This window comes from Geotrypetes seraphini, chromosome 4 (genome assembly GCF_902459505.1).
Source record: "Geotrypetes seraphini chromosome 4, aGeoSer1.1, whole genome shotgun sequence".
NCBI classification, from domain to species: domain Eukaryota; kingdom Metazoa; phylum Chordata; class Amphibia; order Gymnophiona; family Dermophiidae; genus Geotrypetes; species Geotrypetes seraphini.
In genome coordinates this window covers 100421063-100439475 of record NC_047087.1, presented here as the reverse complement: position 1 = coordinate 100439475, position 18413 = coordinate 100421063, and the positions used below count along the sequence as shown (strand labels likewise).

The following is an 18413-nucleotide window of genomic DNA, read 5'->3' as shown; positions in this document are numbered from 1 at the left end:
GAATATATAAGACTATCTTTAATTCCAGACAATCCATATTGTTGTAATGTAGCCACGGCCACACGAGCACAGAGCATATATGCCAAGACACATTAAGATTGACGCAGCCAGAGAGCGAAACAGCAGCATGCCTTGTCGGCAAAGAGTCAATCGGCAGGATTTAACAGCATAAGTCCGGTATTGAATGCGGCAGCAGCAGCAGCAAAAAAGCAAAATAAGCACTAACAAAAGATAAGTGTTTCCCCGCTAAAAATGTTGAAAGCATATCGTAATTGATTAGATTTGTTAAGAAAAGTGGGAATCTAACCAAGGGGTTTTTAAGCCAGTGAAGCAATTTCCCTCTTTAGCACGACCACAACATTTGCTCTGGCAGTGTGCAGGGATCCGAGGCTTTTTCCCTTTGTGTTTAAACAATCCGGGTATATGCAGTCTAAAATGAGGAAGTCAATGAAATTGTTCAATGAATAGTGAAATATAGCAAGGGTTATTGGTGGGATAGATTTAAGTTTTTTCCTTGCATAGCAACTTGCATAGTAGTCATTTAACCTTATTATTTACCCTTCTCCATTGAAAATATTGACCATTTAAACCTACTCTGTTTTCTGTCTTTCAACCAGTTCTTAATCCATAATAGGACATTACTAAAAATAGCTCTGCAAGTTCATTTTTCAATTCTATCCATACTCTGGGATGTATACTATGCAGTCTAGGTCACAGTTCTTCAACCGCTGGTCCTCGGACTGGTGCCGGTCCGCAGAAAATTTCTGCCGGTCCGCACAGGGCCAGCGAGATCCAGTCGGCAGTTAAATTTCCTGCCGACTGCGGTTCCTCCCAGCCTCAGGCGATCAAGACAGGCTGCCAACGTCGGGGCCTTCCCTCTCTGAGTCTCGCCTGTTCGGAAACAGGAAGTTGAAACAAAATAGGCGGGACTCAGAGAGTGAAGGTCCTGACGTCGGCAGTGTGTCTTGATCGCCACCCCTGCCGAGTTGCTGAAGAGGGCCGCGGGGAAGTTGCGATTAGACCGGAGAGAGCTGCAGATTCAGGTGCAGGTGGAGGGAGATGGTCAGTGTGTGCGAACAAGATCCTGGGGAGCCTTCACAGTAGCTGTCTCCCCTCCCACCAGCTCTCCAATTTGCCAGGGAAGTGATTTACCGGCAACTTCCTGCAGGCAAGTACCGAGAGCTGCTGGAAGGGGAGGAAGCCACTGTAGGAGGCTGGGAAGGTCTGGAAAAGGGAGAGCTGTTACTGGACTTGAAGGGAGTTAGGAGAGATGCTGCTGGGAGGGGAGGAAGGAAAGGTATGGGAAGAGAGTTAATGTTGGAGAGAGGGAGAAGGGAAGGGAGAAGAAGGAGAGATGCTGCTGGGAGGGGAGGAGGGAAAGGGATGGGAAGAGAGTTAATGTTGGATAGAGGGAGGAGGGAAGGGAGAAGAAGGAGAGATGCTGCTGGGAGGGGAGGAGGGAAAGGGATGGGAAGAGTTAATGTTGGATAGAGGGAGGAGGGAAGGGAGAAGGAAAAAAAAGGAAGGAGGGTAGGGAGAAAGAAAAAAGGAAGGAAACAGCTGGCAGGGAGATTACAGGAGGGGAAGGGGGTCAGGGTGGAATGGAGAGATCAGATGAGAGAAAGGGGAGAGAGAGGAATGAGAAAGTAGAGAGACATTGATGTTGGAAAGGGGGTCAGCAGAGAAATGAGAGACGGATAAAGATGCTAGATCTGGTGTAGGAGAGATAAAAATGAAGACGGCAGTGAAGCTGGAATGAATGAAAGGAGAGAGGAGGATGGACAAGGAAGAGGGGCATAGAAAAAAGTCAGATACATATGGAATGGGGAGAGGGCAGACATTGGATGGAGCGGGCAGATGCTGGAAGGAAAAGAGTGAAAAGAAGATGAAAGCAGAAACCAGAGACAACAAAAGGTAGAAAAAAATAATTTTATTTCTATTTTGTCATTAGAATATATCAGATTTGAATTATATATCCTGCTAGAGACATAACTGGGGACTGCAGTATTCTGTTAGCATGATATTTCTATGTAGCATTCTATAATAACTTGGCTTGTTCAGTTTTCTTGATAGTAGAGGGGATATATGTGAAGGGGAGGGGAGACAGGGGTTTTGTTGGTCCGTGCTCTGTATATTTGTATTTATAAAATCACAATTGTTCAGAATATTGTTTCTTTTTATACTTTAATAAAATACGTTCAATATAAAATCATAATTACGGCTTGTGCAGATGGGATCAGATGGTTTGCGGGAACCGAGCTCGCGGAGATGGGGCGTAAACGGGATTTTAAAATTTTAGTCCTAGTAGTTTGCCAGTCCACAAAATAATTCTTTTATTTCTGCCGGTCCACAGGTGTAAAAAGGTTGAAGAACACTGGTCTAGGTTATTTGCTACCTATCAATTTGTCAAATTAATCCATTACATCTTTCGGCATCACAGAGTTTTGTTTGAGTTTCTCTGGTTCATCAGAATTGAATACCATTTCTGGCACCGGTAACTCACCCACATCCTCCATAGTGAAGACTGAGGCAAAGAATTCATTTAATCTCTCCGCTATGGCCTCATCTTCCCCGACAACCCCTTTTATCCCTAGTTCGTTTAGCAGTAGGGAGTAGACATTCCTCCTGCCTATCTTCAAGATAATAATAATAATAATAATAATAACTTTATTTTTTTCTATACTGCCACAAAAGTTTTGGTTCTACTGAAAAACCAAGCTGAGAGCAGTGCTGCAGCAGCATTCAGCATTAATTACGTTGCTGCACTCCAGCTGTGCAAAAGCCGGGAGAAACTGAAGGAAGTTTTCTTTTGGGCTTGTGGAGCAGTTTCCCTGTTTCCTGTTATACTCCAAGGGACTTACAGAATTGAGGTAGGATCCCTGAAGAGCTAAGGGTGGGGATTCTGCGGGAGCTTATTAAAGCCATTTACTAAGGGGAACCGGCAATTCTGTTACCCAACAGTGAGAAGGACTGGAGAGTAGCCATTGCTGGAAATAACAAGTCTGCAATAATGCATTGCCTTTCTTTTCATTTTTGAAGTTTGTTTAGAGCTACAGTATATAAAAGCCTGGTGAAGAAACAGGACGATATGATTGAAAGTCCAGGTCTCAAGGATAACTCTGAGGACTTTTCCTTTTTGGGACTAGTTTTTTTTTCCTTATTGAATTGAGGGTTCAGTGCTGGATGAAGCTAGTAGAACCTTACTTTGGACTTATATGAACTTCCCTACGCACTGAACATCTACAAGCCAAAATTAATGTGTTGACGAAACAGGCACTAGAAAAAGGTTTTCTGACCAAGAAAGAGTTCCGGTTTCTTAATGTGCTGTATCCGAAGATTCCAATCTTCTATTTGTTGCCAAAAATACATAAATCGTTGGAAGCTCCGTTGGATGGACCCATAGTGTCTAACCGTGGATCATTACTGGAAGCATCTTCTATATATATTGATAAATTCTTACAAGACTTTGTGAAACAAACTTCTTCTTATATACAAGATACAACTGAATTTTTGAGAAAGATTGCTGATGTCCATCCGGAGGGCCATTCTATACTAGTGACTATTGATGTATGTTCACTGTAAACCAGCATTCCGCAGGATGAGGCACTAGATATTATTTGGGCTACGCTGGATAAGAGGTTGAGTCCTGATGTTCCTACGGAATTTTTGTTTCAACTTGCCAATATAGTCTTATGTGAGAGTTTCTTTATGTTTGAAGAGACCCTTTTTCATCAAAGGTCTGGTATAGCAACGGGAATAACCATGGCTCCATCGGTTGCCAACCTTTTTATGGACAAGTTTGAGCGAGATTGGATTTACCAGTCCCATTTTTTTGAACATGTCAAACTTTGGCTAAGATATATTGACGATATATTTGTCATCTGGAATGATGGAATAGAAATACTAACTGAATTTCTTACATATATGAATATGTGTCACCCTAAAGTTAAATTCACGCATACCTCTAACAACTCGAGCATATCCTTTTTGGATGTGTGTATTGAAATTATAGACGGAAAGTTTCACACTAAAGTGTATACTAAACCCACAGATTGTAATTCTGCCTTACATTTCACTAGTGCTCATCCAAGTGCATTGAAAAAAAGCTTACCATTTTCTCAATTCCTGAGAATACGTAGAATTTGTACATCTAATACAGAATTCAAGAAACAAGCAGAGAATCTGAAGGAGAAATTTCATAAACGTGGTTACCCTTTAAAAATTATAACAGCAGCCTATAAAGGGCTTATAACCATCGAGAATTTCTGCTGACTCCTAAACAACGAGATATGCAAGTTTCCCATGAACAGAATGTGACATGTGTGTTAACATACACTAAGAATAGCTACCAAATTACTCGTGCTCTCAAAAAACGGTGGGAGATATTGAAGATCTCTGGAGTTTTCAAAGATTGCTCTCTAAGAATTGCCTACCGTACGACACGTAACCTGAAAGAGATATTATGTCCCTCAGTAGTATCAGGTATTTTCTTTAATACAGATAACAGTAATTTGGGTCATCACACATGCGTCAAATGTCAAATGTGTGAGATTATGGTTTGTACTCAAATATTCTGTAATCCAGGGGACAAAAAAGAATATGTTTTGAAGCACACATCAAACTGTAAAACACAGGGGGTGGTATATGCCCTTAAACACAGAGTGGCCTGGAGACTCAAATTAAAAAACTACAAACACCTCATCAATGAAAAACGAAAAAATTTCTACACCCATAAAATAGGAAATGTCACAACTAACAGTAGCAACCTCTTTAAACTAGTCAACGACCTTTACAATCTTGAGACGCTCACTGTTAATCATGAAGAATCCACACTAACCACTAACACCCTTGCAGACTTCTTTAACAACAAGATACAAAAACTAAGGTTATCTATAACTGCCCTAGCCAAGCCCCACGAGGACTTTCCCATACTCCCCAACACCGACATGTCTAATCCGGACCTCGGGTCCAGAACAGACCTAAGCTGGAACCAATTCAAAACTATAGACTGGCAAACCTTCAACAAATATTACAATAAGTACTCCAACTCCTTTTGCAGACTGGACACCTGCCCCCCAAACATTATGAAAACCGCGCCAATCCATTTCAAAGCCAACATGTTGGCATGGGTAGACCTCCTACTATCCACAGGTAGTTTCCCAACAGAGCAGGGCCACATCTCGATAGCCCCATTAATAAAAAACACGAAAGAACCACCCAATGACCCATCCAATTACAGACCGATCGCTAGTATCCCACTGTTCACCAAAATAGCAGAAGGGATGGTAAATGCCGAACTTACCACACACCTGGAAAAATTTAATGTCCTAAATGATAATCAATCAGGCTTCCGCTCCGATCACAGCACTGAAACCATTATAGCCTCTTTACTTGACCACCTTCACACACTCTTCAGCCAGGGCTCTAGTGCCCTGATCATCCAGCTTGATCTCAGCAGTGCATTCGACCTGGTCGACCACACCATCCTACTAGACTGCCTTGCTTACATTGGCATCTCCGGCCAAGTTCTCAACTGGTTTCATGGATTCCTACGAAACAGATCATACAGGGTGTTTAAGAACAACTCTCTTTCATATAGCTGGGACAACTCCTGTGGCGTTCCACAGGGTTCCCCCCTGTCCCCCACCTTATTTAATGTCTACCTTACCTCCCTAGGAAACCTCCTGCAAAGCCTCAAACTCAAATTCTTTATCTACGCGGATGACATCACAATAGTCATCCCACTAACCAATTTCACACCAGAGTTTCTTACCTCACTCTCAAATATACTCACTCAGATTGAACGCTGGATGTTATCCTACAAACTAAAACTAAACCCCGACAAAACAAAATTCTTACTAGCCACCCCCAACGACAAAATCAAAGACACCACAATTCAAGTGAAAGGACCTACTTTCCCCCTCGAACAAACCTTAAAAATACTGGGAGTCACACTAGATAAACATTTATCCCTGGAGAAACACACAGACATCACAGTTAGGAAATGCATCGCGGTGCTATGGAAACTCCGCACCATTAAAAAATACTTTGACGAGACCTCATTCCGCCTGCTAGTACAATCCTCCATCCTTAGCATACTAGATTACTGCAATATTATTTACTTGAGCTCCACGAAGAAAACCATTAGAAGACTCAAAATGATCCAGAACACTGCGGTCCGCCTCATATTCGGCCTGAAAAAATGGGAACATGTCACCCCTTTCTACCACAAACTTCACTGGCTACCCTTTGAATCCAGAGTCCTATTCAAATTTGCCTGCTTCTGCTATAAAACAGTATTTGGCCTATCCCTAAGCTACTTAAACCCTCACTTCTATCTGAATCACATAAACAAGTACTCCCGCAGAATTCAACTCTTCGCCTTCCCCTCCCTAAAACTATGTCACTACAAAAGATTCCTTGATAAAACTTTTGCCTTCCAGGCTGCCAAACTGAACCCATGGCTAGCCCAAATTGTCCTTGAGGCCCCCACCTACCTTGGGTTTAGAAAATCTCTCAAAACTCACCTATTCCATGGACAAGACACCTAACACCCCTCTCCAATGAACAACAATCTCCTCCTCCCCCCCTTCCACCTCCTTTCCCAACCTACCCACCCCCTCCCCCCCCTAACCTACCCCCCTCTCTTCTCCTAACTTCATTCTACCTCCTTGCTCCAAATATTGTTCAATTGTTTTCGAACCACGTATTATTTATTGCTTGCCTCTAATATTGTTCAATTGTTTTTAAACCACTTGTAATTTTTTGTTAATCTAATGTAAACCGCCTAGAACTCCTTGGGTATGGCGGTATACAAAAATAAAGTTATTATTATTATTATTATTATTATTAAATGCCCATGTGATTTGATATACATAGGGCAAACATCTAGGAAATTTAACATTCGCCTAGCTGAACATAAAAGTAACATCAAGAATAGGATTTTGGGTGCCCCTCTTGCAAAACATTGTATTGATAAAAATCATGAGTTTACGTCACTACGGGCAGTCATTATTGAAGTAGTTAAATCAGGCAACAGGGGAGGGAACTTTAGATGATTTTTAGCGCAACGTGAACAGCGTTGGATTTACAGTCTGGGAACTTTGTACCCAAACGGTTTAAATAAGAATATGGAATGGCAACATTTTTATTAATAAACCTATAATAGGGGATTATGGTGAGATAACTTTTTTCTGAAGGTCTGTATAATACAATGGGACTATTCCTTTAAGAGTTCCAGGAAATGATGTCAGTACACTCCTGGGTGATTTAAAGAGAGACTGTCGCCATTTTGAGCTCTTTCTGAAAATAGCTGATTGAATAGCACAGTGTAGTAAGTAGTGAAGATTCTTTACCTTTGTTTGGTTCTGGATAAGAATAATAATTGAATATGTTTGTTTTCTTATGTAAATATTTGTTGGAATGCCCTGAATCCGGCCCTGACGCAGTGGTTTTTTTGATAGATCCGTGAAACGCTGGCCGCGTTGGCATATGTGGGAGGCATCCGTACCACTTTGAAGCTAAGTTACAATTACAGCACTGTTTTCAGTGAATATAGAGTTGTGCATGAAAATTTATAAAAAAGAAAACCCATAAAAATGCTTTATAAAAAAGAAAACCCATAAAAATGCTTTAGAACATAAGCTAAGTTTTAAATAACATAAAGTTAATAATTTATTATGATAGAATAAGATTTAAGCATTTTAGAAATAAAGTTAAATAAACAGGTTTTTGTGGGCCGATGACTGGAGCAAGGAGCGTGACAACTACGCTGATCAATTTGATCAATTCAGTCTATAACCGTGCGTAGGCTCCATTTCTGAGGCCTTTTCCCGTTAAAGCTAAAAATTGAGTGCATTTCTCTGAATAAGTGATAGTGGAATTTTTTCTAGTATATTATAGGTTGATTTTTAGCCAAGGTAAATTTGAGCATGTATCTCCGCTGCAGGCTACACTGGCTTCCGATACTCTCCAGGATATACTTTAAGGCCCTGATTCTACAAAGTGCGTCCCAATTTTAGGCAGCTGTAGGCATCCTACAGCTGTCTAATCAGCCAATCGGGATGCACGTTTTTTTTAAAAATGCTCCCCAGGCAGGCCGCCTATATTGAAGGTGCCTCCGGGAGCCTAGGGAGGCCCGCAAGATGCCTAAGCTCACCTAAGGGCCTTAAGCGGGCCTTAGGCGAACCTAGGCGGCCCTACGCGTCTCCCTAGTAGAGGAAGAGACGCTTACAATGTAGGCCAACAAAATGCTGGTCTACATTGTAAGTAGACGCGGCCGCTATACTTATTGCGGCAAAGGATCTCTCTGCCGCTATAAGTATAGCGGGCTGCGGCCGCCTGTCCGATTGCCGGCAGGAGGATGCCCAAACCCTACTGCCAGAAGATGCCCCCCCGATACTACCGACCGCCCCCCCCCCCGACACTACCGATCGCTGGCAGAAGGGTGCCCAAACCCTCCTGCCAGAAGATGCCCCCCCAACACTACTGACCGCCCCCCCCCCCGACATTAACGATCGCTGGCAGGAGGGTGCCCAAACCCTCCTGCCAGAAGATGGCCCCCCCCGACACTACCGATCGCTGGCAGAAGGGTGCTCAAACCCTCCTGCCAGAAGATGCCCCCCCCAACACTACCGACCGCCCCCCCCCCCGACACTACCGATCGCTGGCAGAAGGGTGCCCAAACCCTCCTGCCAGAAGATGCCCCCCCCAACACTACCGACCGCCCCCCCCCCGACATTAACGATCGCTGGCAGGAGGGTGCCCAAACCCTCCTGCCAGAAGATGGCCCCCACCCGACACTACCGATCGCTGGCAGGAGGGTGCCCAATCCCTCCTGCCCGAAGACGCACCTCCTCCGCACTCTCCCCCCCGCGCTAACAGCCCCCAAACCTCCACCCCACCAAACTAACCTCTTCTTTTGGCCAGACGGGTCTTGCCCGTCCAGACGGCAGGCCCGCCTCGTCGAAATGAGGCGGGCCCGCCCCTTCCCGGCCCATCCCGCCGAAGCCTAAGGCCTGATTGGCCCAGGCTCTAGAAGCCTGGACCAATCAGGCCTTAGGCATAGCGGGTCCGCCCATCCCCACTTAATCTAAGGCCTGATTGGCCCAGGCTCTAGGCACCTGGGCCAATCAGGCCTTATACTTAGTGGGGATGGGCGGACCTGCTATGCCTAAGGCCTGATTGGTCCAGGCTTTTAGAGCCTGGGCCAATCAGGCCTTAGGCTTCGGCGGGATGGGCCGGGAAGGGGTGGGCCTGCCTCATTTCGATGAGGCGGGCCTGCCGGCTGGATGGGCAAAACCCGTCTGGCCAAAAGAAAAGGTTAGTTTGGTGGGGTGGAGGTTTGGGGGCTGTTAGCACGGGAGGGGAGAGTGCAGGGGGGCGTCTTTGGGCAGGAGGGATTGGGCACCCTCCTGCCAGCGATCGGTAGTGTCAGGGGGGGCATCTTCTGGCAGGAGGGTTTGACCACCCTCCTGCCAGCGATCGGTAGTGTCGTTGGGGGGGGGGGGCGGTCGGTGGTGTCGGGGGGGCATCTTCTGGCAGGAGGGTTTGGGCACCCTCCTGCCGGCAATCGGACAGGCGGCCGCGGCCCGCTATACTTATAGCGGCAGAGAGATCCCTTGCTGCGATAAGTGTAGCGGGCCGTGTCTAATCTAACCCGATTCTCTAACCAGCATCTGTAACATGGACGCCGGTTACAGAATCGGGGTTTAGTGTAGGCCCGATTCTGAATAGGACACCTCTCCCGGGCGTCCTATACAGAATCAGGGCCTAAATGTGCCTGTTTAACTTTTAAGATCTTATTTGGCATTTGTCCTTTATTCATTCCTCTGTCTTTGAACTCTAAAAGACTGGGTCTGGTTAGAAATATGAAAAATCTTAAGTTGTCTTTTCCTTCTCTGAAAGGTATAGTTTCTACTGGCAAACTGGGGAAATCTTTTTCGTTTAAAATAACTGAATTATGGAATGATATCCCTCTGTGGTTGAGAGAACTAGGTTCTCTTCAAACTTTCTGTAAAAATTTAAAAACCTATCTATTTTCGAAATAGTAAAGTCTTTAGCTTATTGTTTCTTTTCTATTTTATTTACTATAAACCAAGTCGAGCTTTATTTTTATAGAGATGACACGATCTATAAACTCAAGATTTAGTTTAGTTTCCATAAAGCTCCATAAAAATAACCCCCATATCATTATAGAATAACCAAAACTTAACTGCATTAAACATGTAAATCAATGTATCAATTTTGAAATATTTATATATTTTGATTTCTGTAAAAGAACATGATTAAGCAGGACAGTAGAGTCATTACACCAAACCTTAGACTCCCTCTATTTTTCTACTGTCTGGGTCCGACTCCTACTGATATTAGGCTTTAAGAACCTCTTTTAATAAGCCACAGTAGAGGTTTCTACTGCAGCCCAGAGCGCTAAATGATCCGACGCTCATAAGAATACTATGAGCATCGCAGCATTTCATGCTGTGGGATCCAGTAAAAACCTCTACCACAGTTTAATAAAAGAAGGGGTAATTTTGTTGTTGTTCTTGACTTAAAGTACTAATAAATATAACTTACTATTTACCAGTACTTTAAATCCAGGACAAAAATATACAGTATATAATTATAAAATGATTTTTAAAAATTGTAATATTTTTAAGTGCCAACCTCACCCAAAATTGTTTCAGCCAGTGATTAAATAATTGACAAAACTGTAATTACATTTTACCCAATATGGGATCTGTTTAAACTGATTAATCCCTGTAAGTTTAGGATCCTACCAAATCAGAAAAACCTAAAAAATAGATTAGACAAACCAGTATGAGCAAAATATTATTCAACTAAGTTGACAAATAAAGTTATAAAAACAATCCTGAGCTTGTTCACAGCTCGGCTACACCCTCTTTTTAGACTGCTCTTAAACTAGTGAACTTTCCCTCTTTTGCCACCACAGCCCAGAGCACTAAATGCTGACATTGCTGTGACGCTCACAGAATTCCTATGGGAATTTGAGCATTTAGGCCCTGATTCTCCAAAAGTGCGTCCCGATTTTAGGCAGCTGTAGACGTCCTACAGCTGTCTAATCAGCCAATCGGGATGCACGTTTTTTTAAAAAAAATGCTCCCCAGGCAGGCCTGAAGGCGCCTCCGGGAGCCTAGGGAGACCCGCAAGATGCCTAAGCTCGCCTACAGGCCTTAGGCGAACTTAGGCGGCCCTACGCGTCTCCCTAGTAGAGGAAGAGACGCTTAAAATGTAGGCCAGCAAAATGCTGGTCTACATTGTAAGTAGACGCGGCCGCTATACTGATCGCGGCAAGGGATCTCCCTGCTGCAATAAAGTATAGCGGCCGCCTGTCCCATCACCGACAGGAGGATGCCTAACTCCTCCTGTCGGAACCCCGAACCCCGGAACCCCCTCCCCCCCCCCAAACTCGTAATCGCCGACAGGAGGATGCCCAACTCCTCCTGTCGGAACCCCGGAACCCCCTCCCCCCCCAAACTCGTAATCGCCGACAGGAGGATGCCCAACTCCTCCTGTCGGAACCCTGGAACCCCCTCCCCCCCCCAACTCGTAATCGCCGACAGGAGGATGCCCAACTCCTCCTGTCGGAAACCCCGGAACCCCCTCCCCCCCCAAACTCGTAATCGCCGACAGGAGGATGCCCAACTCCTCCTGTCGGAACCCTGGAACCCCCTCCCCCCCAACTCATAATCGCCGACAGGAGGATGCCCAACTCCTCCTGTCGGAACCCCGGAACCCCCTCCCCCCCCAAACTCGTAATCGCCAACAGGAGGATGCCCAACTCCTCCTGCCGGAAAGCCCAACAACCCCCCGCCCCAACTAATCTCCCTCCCCCAACTAACCTTTCAATGTTGGTCAGCTGGACGGGTCTTGCTGCCGTCCAGCTGACGGGTCTACCTCGTGGAAATGAGACGGCACGCCCCTTCCCGGCCCATCCCCGCTAAATCTAAGGCCTGATTGGCCCAGACTGTAGAAGCCTGGACCAATCAGGCCTTAGGCATAGCGGGTCTGCCCATCCCCACTAATCCTAAGGCCTGATTGGCCAAGGTGCCTAGCCTGGGCCAATCAGGCCTTAGATTTAGCGGGGATGGGCCGGGAAGGGGCGTGCCGTCTCATTTCCACGAGGCAGACCTGTCGGCTGGACAGCAGCAAGACCCGTCCAGCTGACCAACATTGAAAGGTTAGTTGGGGGAGGGAGATTAGTTGGGGCGGGGGGTCGTTGGGCTTTCCGGCAGAAGGAGTTGGGCATCCTCCTGTCGGCGATTACGAGTTTGGGGGGGAGGGGGTTCCGGGGTTCCGACAGGAGGAGTTGGGCATCCTCCTGTCGGCGATTACGAGTTTGGGGGGGAGGGGGTTCCGGGGTTCCGACAGGAGGAGTTGGGCATCCTCCTGTCGGCGATTACGAGTTTGGGGGGGGAGGGGGTTCCGGGGTTCCGACAGGAGGAGTTGGGCATCCTCCTGTCGGCGATTACGAGTTTGGGGGGGAGGGGGTTCCGGGGTTCCGACAGGAGGAGTTGGGCATCCTCCTGTCGGCGATTACGAGTTTGGGGGGGAGGGGGCTCGGGGTTCCGACAGGAGGAGTTAGGCATTCTCCTGTCGGTGATGGGACAGGCGGCCGCAACAACCGCGGCCACTATACATATTGCAGCAGGGAGATCCCTTGCTGCCATAAGTATAGCGGCCGCGTCTAATTTAACCCGATTCTCTAAAGACGCCGGTTACAGAATCGGTGTTTAGTATAGGACGCCTCTCCCGGGCGGCCTGCCTGGGGAGCATTTTTTTTTTAAAAACGTGCATCCCGATTGGCTGATTAGACAGCTGTAGGACGTCTACAGCTGCCTAAAATCGGGACGCAATTTTGGAGAATCAGGGCCTTAGCGTCCTGGGCCACAATAGAAACCTCTACCAAAGCTTAGTAAAAGAGGGCATTTGTTTTGAACCGGGAGTGTTGATAAAGTAGGACTCGCAAAGGTAAAAGACAAGAAACAGCAAGAAGAGTCCATTCCATAAAGATGCACAATATACAAACGCACTAACTACAGGCAACCTTCCATCATACCACCACTAAGCTCAGCTTTCATCACAAGGAACCCTAATCTGCACTACACCTCTATGAGTTCCAGTTATCCCAAGTTCAGTACAGTAGTACTATATTTTTGTTATAGAGTTACAATTCCACATAACAAGCTTGCAAGCCCATAGCAAGAGCAGAAAGGGATGATTCATTACAAGAAGTTTCAGTGTGGCTGAAATGAAATGGCAAGAGACAAGACTTCCAATTATCACTAAAGGGGGGGGGTGTTCCTTTAACTAAACTACGGTAGTAATGCTGCCACGGTAAGTGCACCAAAGCCCACAGGAAATAAATGGGTAAGGTGCCTTTATCGTGGCAGCATTGTTACCGCGGCTTTGCAAAAGGGGCCCTAAAGTAATTTTTAACATAAAAAAAGTAAACTAATTTAAAAAAAATCTCACAAGCTGGTTTATCTCCGGTGCTATGGATTCAGAACAAGAGGCTGTATTACACAAGGCTTTACTACCAAGGAGGCTGCTTACTATTGGCCTTGCAGTAAAAAGGTGGCTTTAGCATGCTCTTATTTGGGGTTTTCTCCCAAGCGCCAAGGCCATTTTGACCACAGCTATAAAAGTGACTTTCTTTTTTTTTTCGTATTAATGGGCATGTGCTAATGTTGCCAAATAGCACATGTCCATTAGTGCATCGGCCCCTTACCACCATCCATTTTGTAGGCAGTAAGGGTTCATGCGCTAACACCAGCATTTCCATGTACTAATTGAGGACCATAACCATATCCACTCTCTTCCCCAGACATGACCTCTTCGGGGGGAAGAAAAAGAACTCGCACATGTAGAATTCAAAATTACCATGAGACACCTCAGTGCACGCCACAGTAAGCCCATTAACACTGCAGTTAAGTACACTTTAGTGCTTACCGCAGCTTTGCAAGAGGAGCCATTAAGAAGCAGTAAGTTCACAGCCTATGTGGTAAATGCAGGGCAGATGCTGGCTACTCCTTTGACATTTACAGCTCACACTACATGGGCCTGTGTTACAAGTCTAGTTGCCAGTGCCTTTAATATGCTCCCCAGCACTGCTCAAACCTATCTTCCTCCCCCCAAAAAAATGCCAAGCTGTTACCTCTCCCTCAATTCAAAAACCTCCTGACTCCCTCCACCCATCCTTCATTTACTACTCCTTTTAGTCTAGTGTGTATTAACTTATTCTTTTTAGGTTCAATTTTTAGGTTTACTTGTGTTTTTTTAACAAGGTTCTCTGCGTTTTTGTATAATCACATCTCGATATGTATTCAAAATAGTATTTCCTCTTTCCCTTTTTTCCACCTTGTCACAGAAGCACGCCTGATGTTGCACCTACACATTGATCTCCGACCCTCACATTAATTCATATGTGAAGTAGAGAGTGGATATGGTTATAGTCCTCACTTAATAAATGGGAATGCTGAAGTGCTAACTTATTAGCGCATGAACCCTTACTGCCTACAAAATGGATTGTGGTAAGGGCCCATGCACTAATGGACATGTGCTATTTGGAAACATTAGCACATAATCATTAATACGAAAAAAAAAAAAAAAAAAAAAAAAAGAAAGCCACTTTTATAGCTGTGGTAAAAATGGTCCGATATATTTCCTTCAGTTTATCTCTGCCCATCTAGACAGCTGAGGGTGATTACAATACAAACCATAAAATAACTAATAAATGCTATTGGAAAGGTCAAACAAAAATACAACAACAGGGTTTACGCCTCTCATAAAAAAATAATTAAAGAATGCACAAATTGTATGTCATGTGGAGTATTGCAAAAAAGAACACCCTTTTTATGGCCCTTCTCAAATGCACATCTTTGGGACCAGGAACTTGTAAAATACGCAAGCAATGAGCTGGAGGATATATAGATGATCTTTCAAATACTGGGGGACATTGAGTTTCAATATTTTAAAACACCATAGCCAGGATCTTAAAAACCAGCCACAAAGTTCATGGTCCCAGGACTTCAAATCATGAACAATCCCAGCTACAATGTTTGTATTAATTGCAGGCAATTTAATATATCACCTTTCATTTATACACAAGGTTTCTAAGCTACTTTGTGTGTCTAAGGAAGATGAAAGATGATATACCAACCCCCCTCCCCCAACATACACACATTACAGAAGACAGGAATGGATGATTCAGATTACAACCTAGCCCAGGAGAAAGTTAAACAAGGGGGGATTGAACAGCACATAAACACCAAATAAAAGGCAAGAGGGTCCAAATCAGACATATAAGAGGATCTGTTCACTGGTCAAGGGAGAGATAGTTGAACAGCAAGGGAACTGAAGGGAATGGATACGTTTTGCTGGGCAGATCTAAGTGAAGAGGAATAAATGTTAGGATAGGCAGATCTGAGAGATATGTCAGTCCAATGCATCGTGCATCAGCATAAGAATCTTAAACCTAAAAAGAAAAGGAAGCCAAGTACTGCTCTGACAGTAGAGAGGAACATTATTAAATTTCTGTGTGCCATAAAGGATATGAATTATAGTATTCTGGATTAGTTGAAGATTTTTATTTTATTTAAGTATTTATATACATTTAAGCACAATTTAAGTATTTATACACAACTTATAGCCTAGGTGATTTATATTCAGGTGTTCAAACATTTTTCCCTATCTGTCCCGGTGGGCTCTTACTCTATCTAATGTATCTGGGGCAATGGGGGATTACCGGTAAGTGACTTGTCCAAAGGTCACAAGAAGCAGTGTAGAATTTGAACCTGCAACCTCAGGTTGCTGAGGCCGTAGCTCTAATCACTGCACCACACACTCAATAGAGATATTGAGAGCATAATGAAGGGGCTTGCAGTAATTCAGATGATTTGGGATTACACTGTGGTCATCTGCTTTTAATAGGGAAAAGAAAAAAAAAGAGACTTTTTGATTAAGGAGTACTTTTGCTAAGGTGCACTAATGAATTCAGCATGCTCTAATGATCAGCATACACTAAATGCCACACAACCCACTGTACTCAGTATACCTACCCTATGGGCTGCACAGCCCTTATCACACACTAATTTGTTAGTTCTTCTTAGTAAAAGAAGCCCTAAGAGAGCAAAAGGAGCTCCTAAAGGTGAGTTGGCAAATGCCAAGAGAGGGAGTAGCATTGTCTTGAGGGGAAATCGAAGTGCCCAGGACAGGTGCTCTTCCTCCCTTTCTACTATTATTTATTTCTTTAGCATTGCTAGATGTACACAGCTTTCCTATCCCCAACATTCTGCCCAGTCACCAAAATGCAATAATCATCAGATTATGTAGCTTACATTTTAACAGCAATCAAAGTCCTCAGCACGAAAAAGCTCACTAACCAACAATTGTAAACCTTGGAATGTAATTATGCATAGTTCAAAGACTCTTATCAGTCCATCCTCCTGTTATGAACCAATACTTCCTTCACATGCAAAAATTTGTACCATTTAACACCTGTCCATAGTCTTCTACATCTTTTCCGAATAACCACTTTGCACTTATGAATTACCAGCCTTTACAGTATGTATTTTTTCCTAGTTCCAGGAGAGACAGCAATATCCTTCCGAGGATAGGAATGTGTGATTTAGGTTATATGTGTCTAGTAGTACAAGACTGCAATTTGTTTCCATCAATAAACTGTAAAAAAAAAATAGTTCCAGCCCAAAGCCTTTTATATTTAAGAGTAAAAAGGTATTATAGTACTCCTCTCTTGGAGTTTGTTTGTGCATTAGGCTTCTTTGTCTTATGGTGTTTCCAGATCATCTAATAATCAAAGTATAGGTATCAAATAAAAATAATAATAAAAGCATTAAACTGCAAAATTTATTTGGTCAGATATAAGGCTAAGCCATTGCATTTTAAATACTGGCAATTCCAATTCTTAAACTGAGTAATTAATAAATAAATAAATATGAAAAACTAAACCAGATGAGAACAGGAATGAAAAATAATCATAAGCAGCAGTGCCCATGCCTGCACAAATATCGTAAGTACAACCATTAGATTTTCTGGTAAATATACTATACCTATACTACATTCCTTTTATTAAGCATCTTTGTTACTGCAACCTTTGCTTTTGGATCAAAATAAAAACAAGCGTTCTGAATTACAAACAAAATTCTCTCTAGTCTGCAAAAAAACAGATTAAAAAAGAAACTCTCTTTATTCCAATAAATGAAAGGCTTTGTGACATGGAAGAAGCTAATTTATTTTGCATTCAGCTAGATAATTACAAATATCTAAATAAACGATACCTGTGTCTGTGTTCATCGTGACCCTGTCCATGGATCAGGTAGTTTCCTGGGTTTTTACCTCCTTTATTGGCATCAATGTGTGGAATTAGCACATCCTCTAAACCTAGGTCAAAGCGTTTGTGTTTTGAAGAGTCAGGAAGGAAGAAGAATGCCCCAAAACACAGGGTAATGAAGGCACTAAGAATAAGGAGGAGGATAAATTTCTCAGACAGTCTCAGAGTCGCCCTGTGATGTGGGAAGGAAGCCGTACCCAGACTCAGAGTGGGTATTCTACGGCCAGAGAGAGGCAGCAAAGCCGGAGTGGTCATCATTCACAAAAATAATCTTGATTTAAAAAAAAAAAGGTGTTGTCATCATATGTCACATCTAGAAAAAAACATTAAGAAAAAATGTAAATGGAGGGGAGTTTACCTTGCCCCCCTCCCAGGGGGCGGTCGCTGCCCTCAGGGCCGGCAGCGAGCAGGGAGAGCAGCCGGCAATCTTCCCCCCTGCACGAACCCGGAAGTGCTGTGGGCGGCGGGAAGGGGAAAGGCAGAGAGGGTGCCACGGCAGAAGGAAAAAACAGAGAGAGGCTCTGGGCCGTGAGGAAGAACGGAAGAAGCTGGGCAAATCGGGAGAAGAGGCAGTTCACGCTGCAGAGAAAGCTCGGAACCAATCAGATAGGGAACAGTCAACAGCCAATCCAGCGGATCGGCGCGAAAAACAGTACCCAATCAACGGCCAGAGTCCCAGAGTGGCTCGAGAAACAGCCAGTCATGTGGTTCTGAGGGAGAAGGAGAGGAGACAAGCCCGAGGGAGCTTGGGAAGGAGAAAGAGAGTGACTAGGAAGCGGCACAAAATACGCTGTGGGGGTAGCCGACAAAAAGGATGAAAAGAGAGGTCCAGGACACTGAAAGGCTATCCCGGGCAAAGAGAGGAACCGCAGACTCGAAAAAAGAGCTGTTGCTGGAAGACAGAATTGGCAGCTTGAGAGAAGGAAGTGAGCTAAGGCAGGAGAGAAAGTGTGACAAACCTGGCTAAAAAGAGAAGACAGACCTTGGAAGCTGGAGGAGCCAGGAGTGAAGGTGGCCGAAAGACTGCAAAGAAGCAGGTGAG

The 18413-nt window shown here is 44.3% G+C and overlaps 1 protein-coding gene across 2 annotated transcripts in view; it reads right to left on the bottom strand.

Annotated features, from left to right (window-relative positions):
* Positions 1 to 17942, bottom strand: part of MAN1A2 (mannosidase alpha class 1A member 2) — a 394344-nt gene extending 376402 nt beyond the window's left edge. The window contains exons 1-2 of one of the 2 annotated variants that reach the window (XM_033941127.1): positions 17730 to 17942; positions 17319 to 17642 (exon numbers count right to left, since the gene is read on the bottom strand). In XM_033941127.1, coding sequence (XP_033797018.1) covers positions 17319 to 17629 — 311 coding nt within the window. In that variant the 5' untranslated portion in view covers positions 17630 to 17642; positions 17730 to 17942. Of the gene's footprint in view, positions 1 to 17318 lie in introns of both variants that reach the window. The other variant, XM_033941128.1, reaches the window with a different exon arrangement.
* Between the last annotated feature and the right edge of the window lie 471 nt (positions 17943 to 18413).